This window comes from Elephantulus edwardii, unplaced genomic scaffold, assembly GCF_000299155.1.
Source record: "Elephantulus edwardii isolate Elephantulus edwardi_28Jun2011 unplaced genomic scaffold, EleEdw1.0 scaffold00063, whole genome shotgun sequence".
Classification (NCBI taxonomy): domain Eukaryota; kingdom Metazoa; phylum Chordata; class Mammalia; order Macroscelidea; family Macroscelididae; genus Elephantulus; species Elephantulus edwardii.
In genome coordinates, this window is record NW_006399813.1 from 5,532,893 (window position 1) to 5,549,355 (window position 16,463).

The 16,463-nt window shown below is 43.0% G+C and overlaps 1 protein-coding gene across 1 annotated transcript; it reads left to right on the forward strand.

Moving 5' to 3' along the window:
- Positions 1–9,503: 9,503 nt before the first annotated feature.
- Positions 9,504–14,259, forward strand: LOC102843260 (chromosome unknown open reading frame, human C1orf186). Its single transcript, XM_006887990.1, has 4 exons — positions 9,504–9,600; positions 11,412–11,555; positions 13,212–13,273; positions 14,065–14,259. Exons 1-4 carry the CDS (start codon positions 9,504–9,506, stop codon positions 14,257–14,259), a joined length of 498 nt encoding a protein of 165 aa, XP_006888052.1.
- The last annotated feature ends 2,204 nt before the right edge of the window (positions 14,260–16,463 follow it).

Consider the following 16,463-nt stretch of genomic DNA (forward strand, 5'->3'; position numbering starts at 1 on the left):
TCTTACTCACTGCTGACCATCTACCAAGCATCACGTCTTTCTCCAGCAGTCGATTGGTCCCTCCTGATGACATGTCCGAAGTATTGTGCCATCTCTCTTCTAAGAAACATTCTTAACACACATCTTAGAAGGCAGATTTTACTCTTTGACTGACCATAGTTTATTCAATATTCCTTGCCAACACCACAATTCAATGCCATTGATTTTTCTTGGGGCTTCCTTAATATTTGCAATATATGCAACTTTCATATGCATAAAAGGTGATTGGAATGCCATGGCTTGGCCCAGATGGACCTTAACCCTTAGAGTGATACCTGACTTTTGCACTTTTTAAAGAGGCCCTTTGTCCCAGATTTGCCCAGTGCAATATGCCATTTGATTTCTTAAATACTGTTTTCTATAAGCACTGACTGGATGGATCTAAGTAAAAGGAAATCCTTGGTAATTTCAATCTTTTCTCCATTTATCATGATATTATTTATCCATCTGCTGGTAGGGATTTTTTTCCACTTATGTCCAAATGTAACTATAACTATTCTCATATTGTAGATAAGAAAACTGAGGTTTTCTTATTTTTTTCATTTTTAATTTCTTTTATTTTTTTTATCATTTCACATTTTCTTCCCTCCTCCTCCCCTCTCCTAGCCCTCCCTGCAATGTACCCCTTGTTCCAGATTGTTGTCATACATATAATGTTTAATCATATATTCCTTTCAGACAGTTCTTCTCCTCAGCTGACCAAATGCAGTGTTCAATATCTATCCATTCTTTTCCCGTTCTCTCCCCGGTGTTCCATATCTGTCCTATTTTATAACAGCGATGTTATGCAATGTTTGTCCTTTTGTGACTGAGATATTTCACTGGGCATAATGTCCTCCAGGCTCCCCCATGTTATGTAATGTGTTATAAGTTCCTTGTTTTTCAATGCTGTGTAATAGTCCATTGTATGAATGTAGCATAGTTTTTCTACACATTCTTTTTTTTGATGGGCATTTGGGTTGCTTCCATCTCTTCGCTATTATGAATAACACAGCTAAACACATGAGTTTGCTTGGTTTTTTCAATATGGAATAGCTGGCCCAAAAGCCCACACTGAGAATAAACTGGTATTATGAACCAAGTGGTCATCTTCATCAGCTTGTCTTTAGCAGCTTGATATTATGGAGTCCCCAAGCTACTTTCTTTTTTTATTGTTATAAATATATATCACAGTATTTACCAGTACAACATTCTCAGGTATAAAATTCAGTAATATCAAATACAGTAATCGTGCGGTCCAGCCACCACCCGTTCCTGTTTTATTTTGCTTTTGGTCGGTTTGCATCTTCTAGGAGCAGACATGACAGCATCATGGAATTCCTTTTGCCCATTTAGATTTTTTTAGGAAATCATTAACTTCTAGAAATAACTTTAACAGGATTTTTACCTGCACAAAGCTTTTTCTCCTTATTTCTGAAGTTACAAGCTCTCTGACATTATTCATTGGGTTTGTGTGTGCTTCTTTTTTGTGACTATTCAAAAAGGTCAATGACAGGAGGAAAATCATATGAAAGGAGAAGAAAGTCTAACAATGTGGATACTGAATGATACTGTAAAGTAGAAATAAAGATTGTTCATTCTTTTGAAATCTTCCATTTTCATCCAACTTTGCACCCCTTTCTTTTCCTCTACTGTAACATAAAGTTGCTATGAGTCAGAATTGACTCCTCAACACCAAACAGCAACAACTACAACTCTTTAAGAACAGAATGATCCGGGTTAGAACGAGCCCGGGGAGTCCTTCACTGAGCTCCTCTCATGTTGCTGTGGTTGTGAACCACTGAGTTGTAACTGATCCACAGCTGACCCTCCCTCCAGTGGGTTTTCAGAGACTGTTAATCGCACAAGGAGGAAATATTTCATCTTCCAAGGAGCAACTGGTGAATTTGAACAACGTGCTTTCAAGACTGAAGCATAGCTTCTTACCTCTAGGCCGCCAGAGCTCCTGATTCACTCTTGTTGTTGTTGTTGTTGTTGTTGTTGTTGTTGTTGTATATCATCGAGTTGGAACCAACCCATACCTGACCGTCCAATGAGTTTTCAAAGACAATTAATCTCACGGAAGAAGATTGCCCATCCTTCCCCCACGGAGCAGCTGGTGGATTCAAACTGCATCGCTTCAGGATTGCAGTGCAGCTTCTTATCAGTAATCCACTGAAGCACCATCATTATTCCATGGAGAAGGACACAAAAAGGCGGAGAGAGTCACTGAAAGAGAGGAAGATCCTTGACGAGGTGGATTGACTTAGTGATGGTGGCAATGGACTCAAAGATGTCAGCGATGATAGAGGTGGCACAGACTAGGACAGGGTTCAGACCCGTTGTTCATAGGATCATTATGAGTTGTATTCAACTGGACAACACCTAACAACCACAGAAGGACTTCAGGACCTCTGAGGTCGTAGTCCATAAGGAGTGACCCCGCTAACTCAAAGGCTGGCACCAAAGACAGCTTGGATCCACCAGCAGTTTCTTGGGCGTCAAAAAAGGAGCAGTCCCTCCCGTTGAGGCTTCTGACCTTGGAAACCTAAGAGAGGGTCACTGAGTCAGCCAGCACTCAGAGGGAGTGAGTGAGAAGGGCCTCTACCTGTCAAAAGTCACAGTTAACCAACAGCAGTGCGGGGAGAAGCCAGCTTTCTGGAGCCCTGTCTTGTTCTCTTTCCACCATATCTTTCTGCTTTGTGAAACTTCAACTTACGAATTTTAAAATAAGAAAGGCTGAGAAAAAAAAAATTCTTAAAGCTTTTAATTTCAAAAGGCTGATAGTTTAACAACAATGATTGTGGTTATTTTAATCCATGTCATTTCCTGTCAATCCTCTTTTTTAAAATTCTCCTTCCAGAGTGAATATATCCAAACCAGAGCAGGCAGGGGGCCTTTAAGGTCTCTCATGTTAATGATGTTACGATACTCTTATCAGAAAGGCCACAAGTCAGCCCCCATATCAGTGGAGGAGGCGGATATAATAAGAGGGGATCCAGCTCCAATCTGGAGCTCCACAGGCTCCAGAATTCCAGCCAGTTCTGAAGCAAAGAGAACAAAGGAATGTCCTTGGCAGTCAGAGAGTATGATTAGAGGCAGCCTGGCAAGGCAGTGCATGAGCGTGAGGCTGGGCGTCAGAATTCAGCACCCTGCCTTCACAACAGAATGAGGCAGCCCAAACTCTCAATGGGCTAAGTGCTTTTTTTTTTTTAAACAACATAATTACCTAAAATTGCTCACTTCCTTGAAGTGTGTGTGCAGATGAGCAGATGTGTCTGCAGAACGTCTGATCAGCAATCTGCAATTAGACCCCCAAGGAACAACCTGCTCACTGTGGTTAGGGCCCAAGCAGCCACTTAGATGATGACATCAGACACCATTATGCCTCATCCTGTCCTGGATCTTATCTCCAAACGATATTCAAAACAAACGCCTGTATTTCCTAAAATAGAACAGCTCCATTTCTAATAGCTCTCCTCCTGTCTTGGCGGCACAATAGGTTAAGTTTTCGGTCTGGTAGCTTAAAGCTTCAAGCCCACTAGTCACTCCTTGGGATAAAGAAGAGACAGTTTGCCTCTGGAAAGACTTAAGAGCCTCAGAAACGAGATGGGGCAGTTCTAGTCCACGCTATAGGGCCTCTGGGAGTCAGAATCAACTGGAAGTCAGAGCTTTGTGGTTTACTGCAGGCTTGTTGTTGAGTGTCATTGACTTGATGACAGTCATAACAACCCTATGAACAATGGATCTGAATCTTGCTCTATCCTGCACCATCCTCACATGTTCGGGCTCTTTTGTTACAGTCACTGTGTCAGCCCATCGGTTGAGGGTCTTCCTCTCTTTCTCTGATCCTCCACTTTCCCAGCCTGAAGGGTTTTCCCCCAAGGACTGCTATCAATCAATAGGTGTGTGATGTATGGCTAGATAATATCTAATGCTTTTTGATTGCTTGAGGGAGCTCTGGTGGCCTAGTGGTGAGGAGCTGCATTGCCAAACCAAAGGCAGGATGTTCAAAGCCACCAGCTGCTCTGATGGAGGAAGATGAGAAATCTCTTCCTGTGTGATTTACTGTCTCTGTGAGAACCCACCAAGGGTCAGAAAGTCATTGGTTCTAACTCAATGTGAGTAACAACAGCATTGATTGCTCGGGTCCAGCTTCATCTCACATCCTTGAGGCATGTTATTAGGAGGGTCCAGTCCCTAGAGAGGACAGCGTGCTTGGGAAGGTGGGAGGTCAGAGAAGGGGAGGAGGACACTCAATGAGATGGCCTACAACAAGGGACTTAACCACCACAGAGACTGTGAGGCTGGTACAGGACCAGGCACAGTTTCTAGCTGTTGTACTCAGTGTTGCTGTGTGGAGCGTTGACTCAACAGCAACTAACACTTTTGATTGTTTCCCATTTGCCTGGCATTGGATAAAGGACTTTACAAGCTCCATAAGGCTAACACTGTAAGACAGTATCATTATTCTTATTAAGTTAAATATCTCATGGTTAGAAGGAGCTGAGATCTGTATTTGCACCAGTTTGACTTCAGAAGCCAGAGCTTGACCTTCTGTGCTCTGTGCTATTACACACTTAACACAACTGCTAAAGATCATTTAGCTAGTAAGGTACTCATAATGGATGTATAGGCAATGTAGTTGTGTATACAAAGAAGGAAAATAAGCCAATAAGCCACAGATTTTTAAACAGTAGGTCACTTACTAAATGCAGTGATTCTCAAATGGGGACAAAACCACCCTGCCTCAGGGCCATTTGAAATGCATGGGGTCTCTTTAAGTCATTATGTTTGTTAAATCAACAGGTTGCCTGGACAGATTCCCAGGATGATAACTGTCCTGGAATGTGCAAAATGGGTTCAAAGGTAGAGAGCTGCCTGGCCCCAGACATCTGATACCACTGAGAAACAACGGTGAAGTGGAACTGGAGTGATTGAAAACAATGTTCTAAAACACAAAGCCTTCAAGCGCCTTCAGGGATCCATGGGGGGGGGGGGGGGGAAGCACGCGTCCCGTCTAGTGTCATCAAGTCCATTTTAACCCATGGGTCAGAAGAAGAATTGTTTTATAGAATTTTCTTTACTGTGATTTTCACAAAAACAGATCACAAGTTCTTTCTCCCAAGGAGCTTCAGGGAGGGTTTGAACCACCGACCTTTCTGTTAGTAGTCTCATGCCTAACGTTATACACCACCAAGACTCCTTTGTCCCATATTGATGCTGTGTGTTCTTGAGTGGATTCTGACTCCTAGTAACTCTATAGAACAGAACCGCCCCGTAGGGTTTTCTAGGCTAGACTCTTTTTTTTTTTTTTTTAAGATGTCAATTTTTTTTTTCTTTAAAAGGAATGAGTTGTGTACAGGGGGGTTAAAAACTGTGTTACAACCAACTTATTCATCATAGTCATCATCATCCTCTTCATCCTCATCTTCTTCATCTTCCTCTTCTTCCTCGTCCTCCTCATCTTCTTCATCTTCCTTCTCTTCCTTCTTCTTTCTTTTCTCGGCCTTGACAGCTCCCTTTTTGGCGGCATCAGGCTTGCCTCAGCCCTGTATGCAGCCGTATCCTTCTCGTACTTCTCCTTCTGCTTAGTAGCCTTCTTCTCACAGGGCTGCCTGTCGTCGGCAGCAGTATTACTCCACATCTCTCCCAGCTTCTTTGCAACATCACCAACAGAAAGGCCAGGATGCTCGCCTTTGATTTGGAGGTGATACTCAGAACAAAACAAGAAAAAAGCCAAAGGGGCCATCTTTGGGATCTTTGGACTTCTTTTTTTGCTTTGCCCTTAGGAGGGATATAGGTTTTCATCTCTCTCTCATACGGGCCTTGTCCGCTGGAGGGTTAGCTATGGGGTGACTGAACAGTACACACCAGTAACAACTACAAGTAAAGAGGGAGGGAGCTCTGGTGGACTACTGGTAAAGAGTTGAACTGCAAGAGGCAAGAGGTTCAATTCCACCAGCTGTTCCACAGAAGAGAGATGGGTAATATCCTCCCAGGAAATTACAGCCTCTGAAAACCCACTGGAGGGTCAGCTATGAGTCAGTCCAACTTGACAGCATTCAACAACAAGTAAAGAAGGGAAGCTATTAATCAGTATGGCCACATGTTAAAATAGTTGTATGTATACATATATCGGTTTTTACACATCATAACACATATATTTAAGATCACACGTGAAAACTTTCTGGAAGAATATGGCAGAAGATTCAGAGTACTTATTCATATTTTTCATATTTACAGTGGTGGTTGTTGTTGTTATGTGCCATCAAGCCATCTGAGTAACCCTACGTACAACAGCTCTGAACTCTGTCCTATCCTGAGTCAGTCTCACTGTCTCCGACACCTACTCCTATTCATTATTCCAACTACTGTGTCAATCCATCTCATCCAGGGTCTTCCTCTCCTGTGCTGTCCCTCTACCCTTCCAAGCATGATGTTCTCCTCCAAGGACCAGTCCCTCCTGGCCATGTGTTCAAAGTATGGGAGAAGGAGCTTCAAAATCCTAGTCTCCAAGAAATAGCTTGGTTTTACCCTCTCCAAGACTTAGCAGCTCATATTATGTATGTTCAAGACTCTTTTCCAGTACCACAACTGAAAGACATCTATTCTTCATCCTTAGTCCTTGTCCAGATCTCTGTTGTGTAGCAAGTAATTGCAAAGACCGTGGCCTAAAGTAGGCACACCTTAGTCTGTAGACTGACATCATTGTTCTTTAGCACTTTATAGTGCTTATTTGCATTCATTTTTATTTTCTACTGTGTACAATAGTCTTGAGTGGTAAATTGTTAACATGTTCAGCGGCCCCACTGAAAGGATGGAGGCATCTCGGAAGAACTACCTGGGGAATCTACTTTGAAGCAATTGACCATAGAACACCCTGTGGAGCCCAGCTTGACTCAGAACCAACTTGATGCTGATTGTTTTTCCTTTTCTTTTTAAAATGGCATCAAGTGTCTAGGATTGTTGTTTGAAAGAGATAAGATGATGCTGGTGTGTTCCAAAACTCAGCAGTGTGGTTGGCCCAGGCTTCATTGCTGGTTGACCAGTTGCCATTGGGCTGGTTCTGACATCTGACAACTTGCTGTGTGGCTGAACACAGCTGTGCCCCTGATGGGTTCAAGGACTGATATTTCAGATGTGGACACCAAGACTTTCTTCCTAGATGTTTCTGGATGGGCCTGAAACTCCAACCTTCCCATTAGCAGCCCTGAACATTAGCCATTTGCATTACCCAGGGACTTTGAGTGTCCACCAGTTAATAAGTATTGTAATTATTATTACTGTTAATGCCATGTTGCAGATTCTTTTTTTCTTGTTGAAGATTTTCTTCTTTTTTTCTTTAGATCTTGAATTTTTCTCAAACTACACTGATATAACCACAGATTTTCTGAGACCCATTCTTTTATGAGGAGCTTAAGTTCCAAATAGTTAACTGTGTCTCTACCATTTTAGCCTAGCAGTATGCATAGTATTTAACAAATTAAATGCCCACGTACTCCTCTTGAATGGAGGAGGGGAAAGTTACTTCATTTTTATGAAGAATGGAGCTAAAGGATATAAAAAGTAAGACTGAATTGAATAAGGCATCTTTGCTTCTTATGTCTAGAAGAAAGGAGTCATGTGAAACCTTTCTCATTTCCTCCAATTTCTTTCAATCTAAAATGGAAAGCAGATCATATATTTGAGTCTGTCAATATCCTCTGAACTGAAAAATCATTCATGCCAGTTTTCTTCTTCCAGCCATGACAACAAGAGAAACCAAGTCTTAACTATTATTATTAATAGACTCCAGAAAGAAATATGAAATTATTTATTCCACATCTTCACTTTCTAGAAAAGTAAAAAGGGTTCCGTCACTGGGCTGAATCAAGACTGTTTCCTTTTACCTCTTCTTCAACTAGGACTCAGTATGTGTGCATTAAGTTAACTTCCATGGTCCAATCCTCATTTAAACGAAAAACATTTTAAAATACCAGTGTCCAAAGACTTCTGAGGAAAAAGTGAACAAAACTGCTTTCTCTAGGAGAAATATCTTTCTCCTCATGAAAAAGAAAATAAAAATCTCTCTCTGTACTGAGCATGTAATGGTTTTATTCTTGAATCTTAACCTCAAGGTATTTTGTCTTCATGCTTTTTATCACATCAAAAGTTTAATTGCAAAACAAGACTTGTTTATTCAGAAACTTGTGAGAGCTGGTCCAGGATTTAGATACACAGATCAATGTACTTTTTAACCATCTCTGTCAGTTCAAGTGGGATCGCATATTTGGAATTTACTGCTGCTGTGTGAACTCTGCTTTTCATGATGGTGGCTGAAAATGGAAGACGTTTAAACAAGCCTTAAAGTCATCCATTCTTGCTATTTATTTAGTCTTCTTTTTGGAACAAAAGGTAAAGAATTCAGAAATACTATCATCAAAGTATGTGTTTCCAATTAAGATCAGATTCTTGTTTTTAAAATAATTTCTTTACAATTAAGGAAGCAGCAGAAGACCCGTGACAGTTGATTCTTTCTTTGGAGAAGTTGGCAGAATGACTGGATTTAGGGGCTTCACCATGTTGCATTTAAGAGGTGAAATGAAAAAGAAAAGCAGCCTTTTCCATTCAAAATCCAGGAGGTAAACTGTAGAGAAGCAATATGCAAATTTGAAAACAAGGTAACGTGGCCGGATAAAAGAAACGGGAGTACCTGATTCAGGAGACAACACGGAGATGCTTGCCAAGTCCTAAATTCAAACTTTTGTTTTCTTTTTGGGATGAAGAAAATATAAAAGAGCCTAAATGTCAAGGAAAATGTTCTTCTTGTGTTAAGGAAGCTACATAATCCATTAAATGCAAATTGACATCCCAGGACCAGCCCGACACCCCCACCCACCACCCTGGCCCCAAGGCCAGTTCATCAGGATGCACCTCATTCTGACATTTTCACTCCTTCCATGTTGCACATTCTTAATCTAAAATTTGGAGACAAGAAAACAAATGACCTCAATAAGCTGAGTTTTGGGGGGCATTTGAGCTTAGACCCAGGAGTCCTGACTGGCTGCCTTTTCTCCTACAGGTTCCCTGGAGGATCCCTCTGGAGGCACTAGTTGAAGAGCAGGCTTCCAGTTCCCCCTAGACCTCTTCCTGCTGCCCCTGGATCCACCATAGGCCCTCTTATATGACCTGAGGCTGCCGAGAGAAGCTCAACATGCTGACAGAGTGAGTGGGCCCCAAGAGCTGGAGCGGGGCTGAGACCCACAAGTCCAGCTGTGATTCCACTTAGGGCCAACGGAGACAGCTGTCGCCCAAGTATACACACCACTCTCCTAATTCCCCCCACCTGACTGCTCAGTGAGGTGTAGGGACGTGCCCTGAGACACACAGCAGGGCAGACATCTGCCTCTCGCTGGATATAGGGATGACCTTGGAGCTGTATTAATCAATTTTTGTTAAATCAATTTCTTCTGACCTTGGTCTTGTGCTTTCTCAACAGAGACATGAAGGTCTGGCATGGTTTAGTGATTGCACTGGTGTCCCTCATCCTTCAGGCAAGCCTCTTTGCAACTATTGATTACCTGATCAATAGGCACATGGGTAAGTGGCTGGAGTGATCCCTCTCAAGTGGTCACCCTGAGGCCATTCCTGAGCCCATGGCAGGACAAGTCCTGTTTGGAGCCCTCAACTACCACTTAAAAAGCTACTTCCAAACTCAAAGGTCAGGCTAACCTTCCTCAGACCTCCTCCTGTGGGTGGCTTAACCCCACCTCCTCACTCTGATGACAGTTTTACCCAATCTCTTTCTGACCGGAAATCACTGGTGACTGGAAATCACTGGCCGGATCCCTCCACCACCTGAATTGCTTAGCCAGGGCTCTGCAGTACTCGTAGGAAGGGCTTTATATTTTTTTTTTCTTTCGATTTACAGCCTTGGAAACCCAATGAAGAGTCAGCTATGAGTCAGTTTTGACTTGATGGCAGTGAGTTGAGTAGCTAGCTGCATTCATTTTAATAGTTTTTATAATATCTAAAGAATTAATATATAACCCATTTAAAAGTGGATGAAAAAGATCTCCTTAATAATTTTTATACTAAAAGCAGATGTTCATTTTACACTTCATAACACATTTCAAATGGATGAGCCGCATTTTGAGTATTCAACAGCCATTTGTGTACAGGAAAGAGCAGGTCTGGCCCTTTCGTTTGACTGGAAGGTACTTACAGGGCACAAGAAGCACGCGATCGCGAAGTAACTGCCATATACTTGCCCCAGTGCTGAATGTTCTTTACTGTTTACTCTTCAAGAAGATTTTTCACTCATCTTGAGTTGATGCCCAAATAGGAAGGGCTTGTTTAACGTGAGCATAATCAATCTGCTTCATCACTGACAAAGGACGGAAGATGAAGCAATGACCTTGAATTGCAACAGAAGGAAGTATGGTTGCACCTCGAGATTAGCTGAAATTCTTGAACTGATTTACAGTCAGGGTAGAGAAGCCCTGTCCTGGGAAGTCATTACAAGGAGCAAACCTAAAATAAACCTGCTCTCGGGGATTCAGCGTAGCCGTGTTTAAAGCTGGGGAGCTCTGGGAGCGTAGTGCTTAGGGAGGCACGCTGCTGATCCAGAGGATGTGAGTGGATTTAAATTCACCAGTGTCGTTGAGAAAGAAAAATGGGCTGAGTGACAGTGAGTTTACATTTATTCTACAGCAGACAATTGAGCAGGCTGATGTTTTTTGTGTATCATTCCAGAAAAAAAAAGTCTAAGCTCCTGTATTCATTCATTCAATAGATATTTATACCTGTAGATATTTATTCATAGGACTTATTGTAAATAGCGAGAGGAAGAGAAATGAAACAATGAATAAAAAAGGAAAACACATAGTGTGTTTGGCATAGCACATGAGTACTCAACAACTTAACTCCTTGCCGCCAATTGGGAACTGACTCTTTAAGTGACCCTCCAGCGGGTTTTCAGAGGCCGTCAATTGTATGGCAGGAGATTACTCATCTTTCTCCTTTGAAGCCGCTGGTGGATTCGAACCACAGAGGAAAAATGAAACAAGGAGGAGAGAGATGGCTGGAGGAGTGGCCAGCACCCCTGCAATCCTGACTTGTGTCTGATACTCATAGAAAGTGAGGAGGTGAGATGAGAAGACTGGCCAGCGAGGGCCCAAGTGTGAGGGCACAGATGCCTGGAGCCTGTTGGCTGAGGTCCTCCCTGACCTTTGCTTCATACCAGAGAGGAGCTATTGCCTGCAGGGTTTTCAGCAGAGGAATGAGGAGATTTGAAAGCATCTCTAAATGTGTCACTCTCAAGACAGCAATGCTCAGAGGTGTTTGGTCCAAGAGGGAACGTGCCTAACCCAGGGAACTCTTACCTTTAACCCTTGCCCCCTCCCCTCCAGCCCGTGTAAGTGGACGAATATCGAAAGCAGCCACAGTGCCGACCCCTGAGCCCAGCCCAGCCCAGCATCACCCCCCTGCAATCAAGGAGATCAAGGGTATTCCAACAGAGAGAAGCACTCCTGCTCCTGATCTCCGTTACAGGCGTGAGTAGTGCAGAGGAGGGGCAGTCTGGAAGCTCACCTTGTTCTGTGTGAACACCCTGGAGCCTCTTCTAACAACCAGCATCCTCCCTGCCCCCTTGGACCTCACCCTGGGGACTCCTCATTACCACCTTCTTCAGAATGTTATTCTTGGGTCGTCTCTCGCTAGGTTTGGTTGAGTCTTGATATTTGGGTGGATGGCACAAATGCTCAGATATTTAGAGGTTGGAAGATCAGGTCCACCCAGAGGTAGGCAGAAAGGTCTGTCTGCTGCTACAAGTTCACGGTCTTTAAAGCCCTCTGAAGCACAACTCTGCTTTTAATACACATGGGTCACCCTATGTCAGAATCTTTAGAGGTGTGGTCAAGTGGGAATGGCTGTAGGGGTGTGTGTGTCCTGCTGGTGGAGGGATTGGCTAGGGTCTGTCTGTTCCTTTCTATGTAATGTTATGGTGTTTTTCTTTTTACTCTTTTCAACGGTGGGACCAAGACCTCTACCGTCTGTCTGGCTCCCGCCTGTCTGCCAGGCAGTGTTCTACTTGCCCTGTATCATTGGCTGGTTCCAGAAGTTACCCTTTCCTGAAAGGCATTTCCTCATGCATGGTTTCTGGGCAGTTCTGTAAACTCTGTGTCTTGCTGTGGGTCCAAATTCAGATTCCCCTCCTACACATGGCCTAGTGGAAAGAACCTGTGCTGCAATCCCTAAAGACATGAGGTTCGAATCCACCAGCTGCTCTGCAGGAGAAGGATAAGACAATCTCCTCCTGTGTGGTTTACTGCCCCTGAAAACCCATTGGAGGGTCAGCTATGGGTCGGTTCCGACTCGATGGTACTCAACAACAGCACATCAATTGACAAGACTATTCCTACCCCTCTTACTTCCCATCTCAAGACTGGGGAGACCAGGCCAGATCCCCATTGACAAGGTGACAACGAGAAGTAAAACCACTGTCCTTTGGATGCTCTCTGCCCAGTGATAGTACTTTTTCCATTGGTTTATCTCTTGATTGGTTTGTGTCTGCACCATCCTTTTAGTTTTATCTTTTTAACTAGAGGAAACTGGTTGTCAGACTTTCTTAGACTTGAGATAAGGCTTCAGTACATATGAGAAGAGGGTGGCTGGTCACATGAATTCTGTGGCTCAGCAGAAGAACACAGATGCTGGCCTCAAAATGACCCTCTGACCCCAAGGATTTGCCAAAGCCTGGCTAGAATCAGAGATTGACTGGCTGGCAGGAATTATCTCAGAGATAGTCATCCAACTGCTTTTATGAGAAAACACAAGAGTGGTAAAACCAAGAGTACATAAAGGAGTATGGCCTGCTTGGAGTCCCGCTCCGAGAGCAGTGACCTGCACTGCCTCAGGACATCATCGTTTAAGAGGTTTTTATTTTGTTTTTACTGGTTTTAGGTGAACCTGGAGGAAACAGCAATGTCTGGGTTCCTGGGCATTTTTCTGGGCTAACTGTGGAGTCTTTCTGTCAACATCTTTCCTCTGTCTTGGTTTTACTTCTTAGTTTTGTAGGGATTTTGTGTCTCTCCTCCTTCCTGTTGCATTTCTGGCTCTGCCTCTTTGTCGCCCTCTTCTGCCCCCTGTCTATCTTCCCTTAAAACCTTCTGACTTTCTCCAGAAGGCAAACAGTTTCTGTTTTTCCCTAGATGGCAGTGATACATCCTCAGACAGCTCCGACAGCTCTGACAGCTCCCCTTCCAGATACAAGGTAACGGGCCCTCCATGTGCCTTCTGTGGAGTCCCTGCTGTCAAACATGAGCATGTAGACCACCCCGGCTAAGGAGATGGGCAGGGAAAGAGGGCCTTCATGAGTTACGAAGACAATCTTGGGTGAAGACGACCGGGCCCATGCCAGCACAGACGTAAACAAAAAGGGTCTGAGCAAGCGATAGAAAAATGGAAGAGCTAGGAGTGTTTATGATAACTGAGATCCTCGTGGGATTTGCTTCCTTGGTTTGGAAGTTTGGAGTGATGATTGGACGGTGCGTCCCATTTAATTGGCTTGGTGGTGTGCTTGGTGCTGCTGTTCTACCCTCTAGTTTGTAGTTTAGTGCCCAGAGTCTTGAAAGTTAGCAAAAAGTCGACTAAGTTACAATTATTAGTCTCTATTTGCTTGAAACAACAGAGAAAGAAGAGTCAGGAACAGGAGGAAATGGAACGTGTGGCTAACTGCCATCCTGGAAAATTGACTCCTTTGCCCTAAGACGAAGAACACGGGAAGATGCCCGACAATCATTACTGAACATTTTGACCAAAGATTCTATGGAAGAATTTTGACCAAAAGGGGAAAACTGTAGAACAGAATTTTAAATTCTCATGAACTTCAGACTTTCTAGAGCAATGGAAGCTCCAAAATTATTACCCTGAGACATTCTCTAATCCTTAAACCGAACTATCCTCTGAAGTCTTAAATCCAAGCAGTATGTTAACTAGTCCTAGGAGCTTATATCTTCCATACCCAGTAGAGCTCTTGATTTATACGTCTCTTCTTTTTCCCAGGGCCCCAGCGAAGTAAATTACACACAAGTAGTCTTTGCAACCTCTGGAGGACTGAAAAGTGAATCTACCCTGGACTATGAGAATGTAAAGGAAACCACAGAGTATGTCAATGTCAATCCAAAAAGCCACAAGACCAACTTCTGGACTTTTGCAAACCATGCTGCCTCTGAACCGGTGGAATATACTCAAGTGTGAATTCTAGATTTTCAACTAGGGTCCAGTTGTCTATGAATGTCTGCACACATTTTATGGGGGGAGGGGTTCCAATTTCTCTTTACAAGGCATAGGGGGAAATAAGCCTGTCCTCCAGCAAGGGGAACTCAAATCAGATGTTAGGGAGAACTTCCAGGCAAAAACTTTGAAGCACTTTAGCAGAGAAAGTGAAATCCTTCTCCATTAAAAAAAAGTTAATCAGTAGAAAGTTTGCAGTAGCTACTTGCTTCATAATGTTATGGTTAAATGACTTCTCTTTAATTATTGACAGCAAACAACTTCCTTGAAACTTTAAATAAAATGACAACCACTAGTTCCTCTTCCACTCTTTCTCAGCCCTGTGTGTTACCCTTTCTTCAGTCCCATATCCTGCTGAATAATTGTGCTCCGCCCTCAGAAACTGAAACAGTTCATTTAGAGAGTCCATCACTAGCTTATCCTTGAGTTGGGGATTTCTTACCAGCAAAAGATGACAAATGGAATCCTGGTAAATACCAACCAACATCACAGTCCACAAAAAATCTCTCAAAATCCAACCCTCCAAAACCTTCAAAACACATTCGTTTATTTTAACCATATAAAAGATGGTGTGGCATGTTATGTATTAGACTACTATCCTAAAGATCAGTGGTGCAAATCTATCACCTGATGTAAGAGAGAGAGAGCTAGACAGCCCTGTGAAACCCAATGTTGCTGTGAGTCTAACTTGACCGGACAGCACTGAGTTGGACTGGACAGGCTTGGCTTTTGGAATCTTCATTAAGAAATGTCATTTCTTAACGTTTGAGATTACATTTCTTAACGAAGATTCCAAAAGCAAACCAGCAAATAGTAAACTGTTTAATTGTAAGGCTCTAGACATAGTCTTTTACATCAGGAACAAAGTAAGAATATCTGCCTATCATTTACTTTATTATCTAGCATTAACTTTAGAAGTTCTAATAAACACAATGAAACAATTAGCAAAGACAAGTTATAACTATTGGGAAGGTCCCTGGGTGGTACAAATGATTTGAACTCAACTACTAACCTAAAGGTTGGTGGTTTGAGTCCCCTCGGGGGTACTCAGAAGTAAAGGTCTGCTTCTGTAAAGATCACAGCCAAATAAAACCCTCAGGGCCACTTTTGCTGTCCACATGGGGTCACCATCAATCACAGTCGACATGATGACAACTAACAATAACACAATGATGGGAAGGGAGGTTAAAACTTATCATTGTTTGCAAATATAATCCAATCCCTAGAAACCTCAGAGAACTAACTTAAAATGACTTAAAATGGCAGCATGCAGTAACCAGAAACTAGACATATAAACAAAAAACCGTCTAATCACCATATGGAAACATTGCTCCTTGGGAGAAGGATGGGAAATCTTTTCCTATGCTATTCGTTTTTTGTTGTTGTCATGTGTCATAAATTGACTCATAATGACCCTGTGCCCAGTAACTCTGAACTCTGCCCTATCTCTGAACCAGTCCCCAGTTATTAAGTCAATCCTTCTCATCCAGGGTTTTCCTTTCTTGCACTGTCCCTACACCCTTCCAAGCATGATGTCCTTCTCCAAGGACTGATCCCTCCTGGTCATGTGCCCTTGTCTCAAAGGAGTAGCTTGGTTTCACCCTCTCCAGGACAGAACTGTTTGTTTTCTTAACAGTCGATGGCATGTTTAATGTTCTTCTCCTGCTCTATGCTGTGTACTGCCTCTGAAAACTCACTGGAGGGTCAGCTAAGGGTCTCTTCTGACCCAGTGGCATACAACAGCAACAACATAGCTAAATAAGCACACAAAATTAGAAACACTACAAATGCTCTAAACCAAATGCAAACTCAAGATCAGTGCATGGGATCTTCAATCAGTCATTGCTGTTAAGCTGGAACCAACTTATAGCAGGTCCTCCAGAGGGTGTCCAAAGCTGCAAATTGCATGGGAGGGGAGCTCCCGAAGAGCCTCTAGTGGATTTTAACCACCAGAGACACTCAGCATTGCAACTCCCACCACCAAACTCCCACATTTGAGTCTTGGAGACCATGTACTAACTGTGCCCCCTTCTTCAGCCTGGTGCTCAGAGCTCCACCTTCCTACATTCCTCCTCCCCAAGATGAGCTGGAACAATGATTCTGCTTTGGATTTCTATGGGTGGAGAATCTTAAAGACCTGGATTTTCTTTCACTTTTTTGCTTCTTGG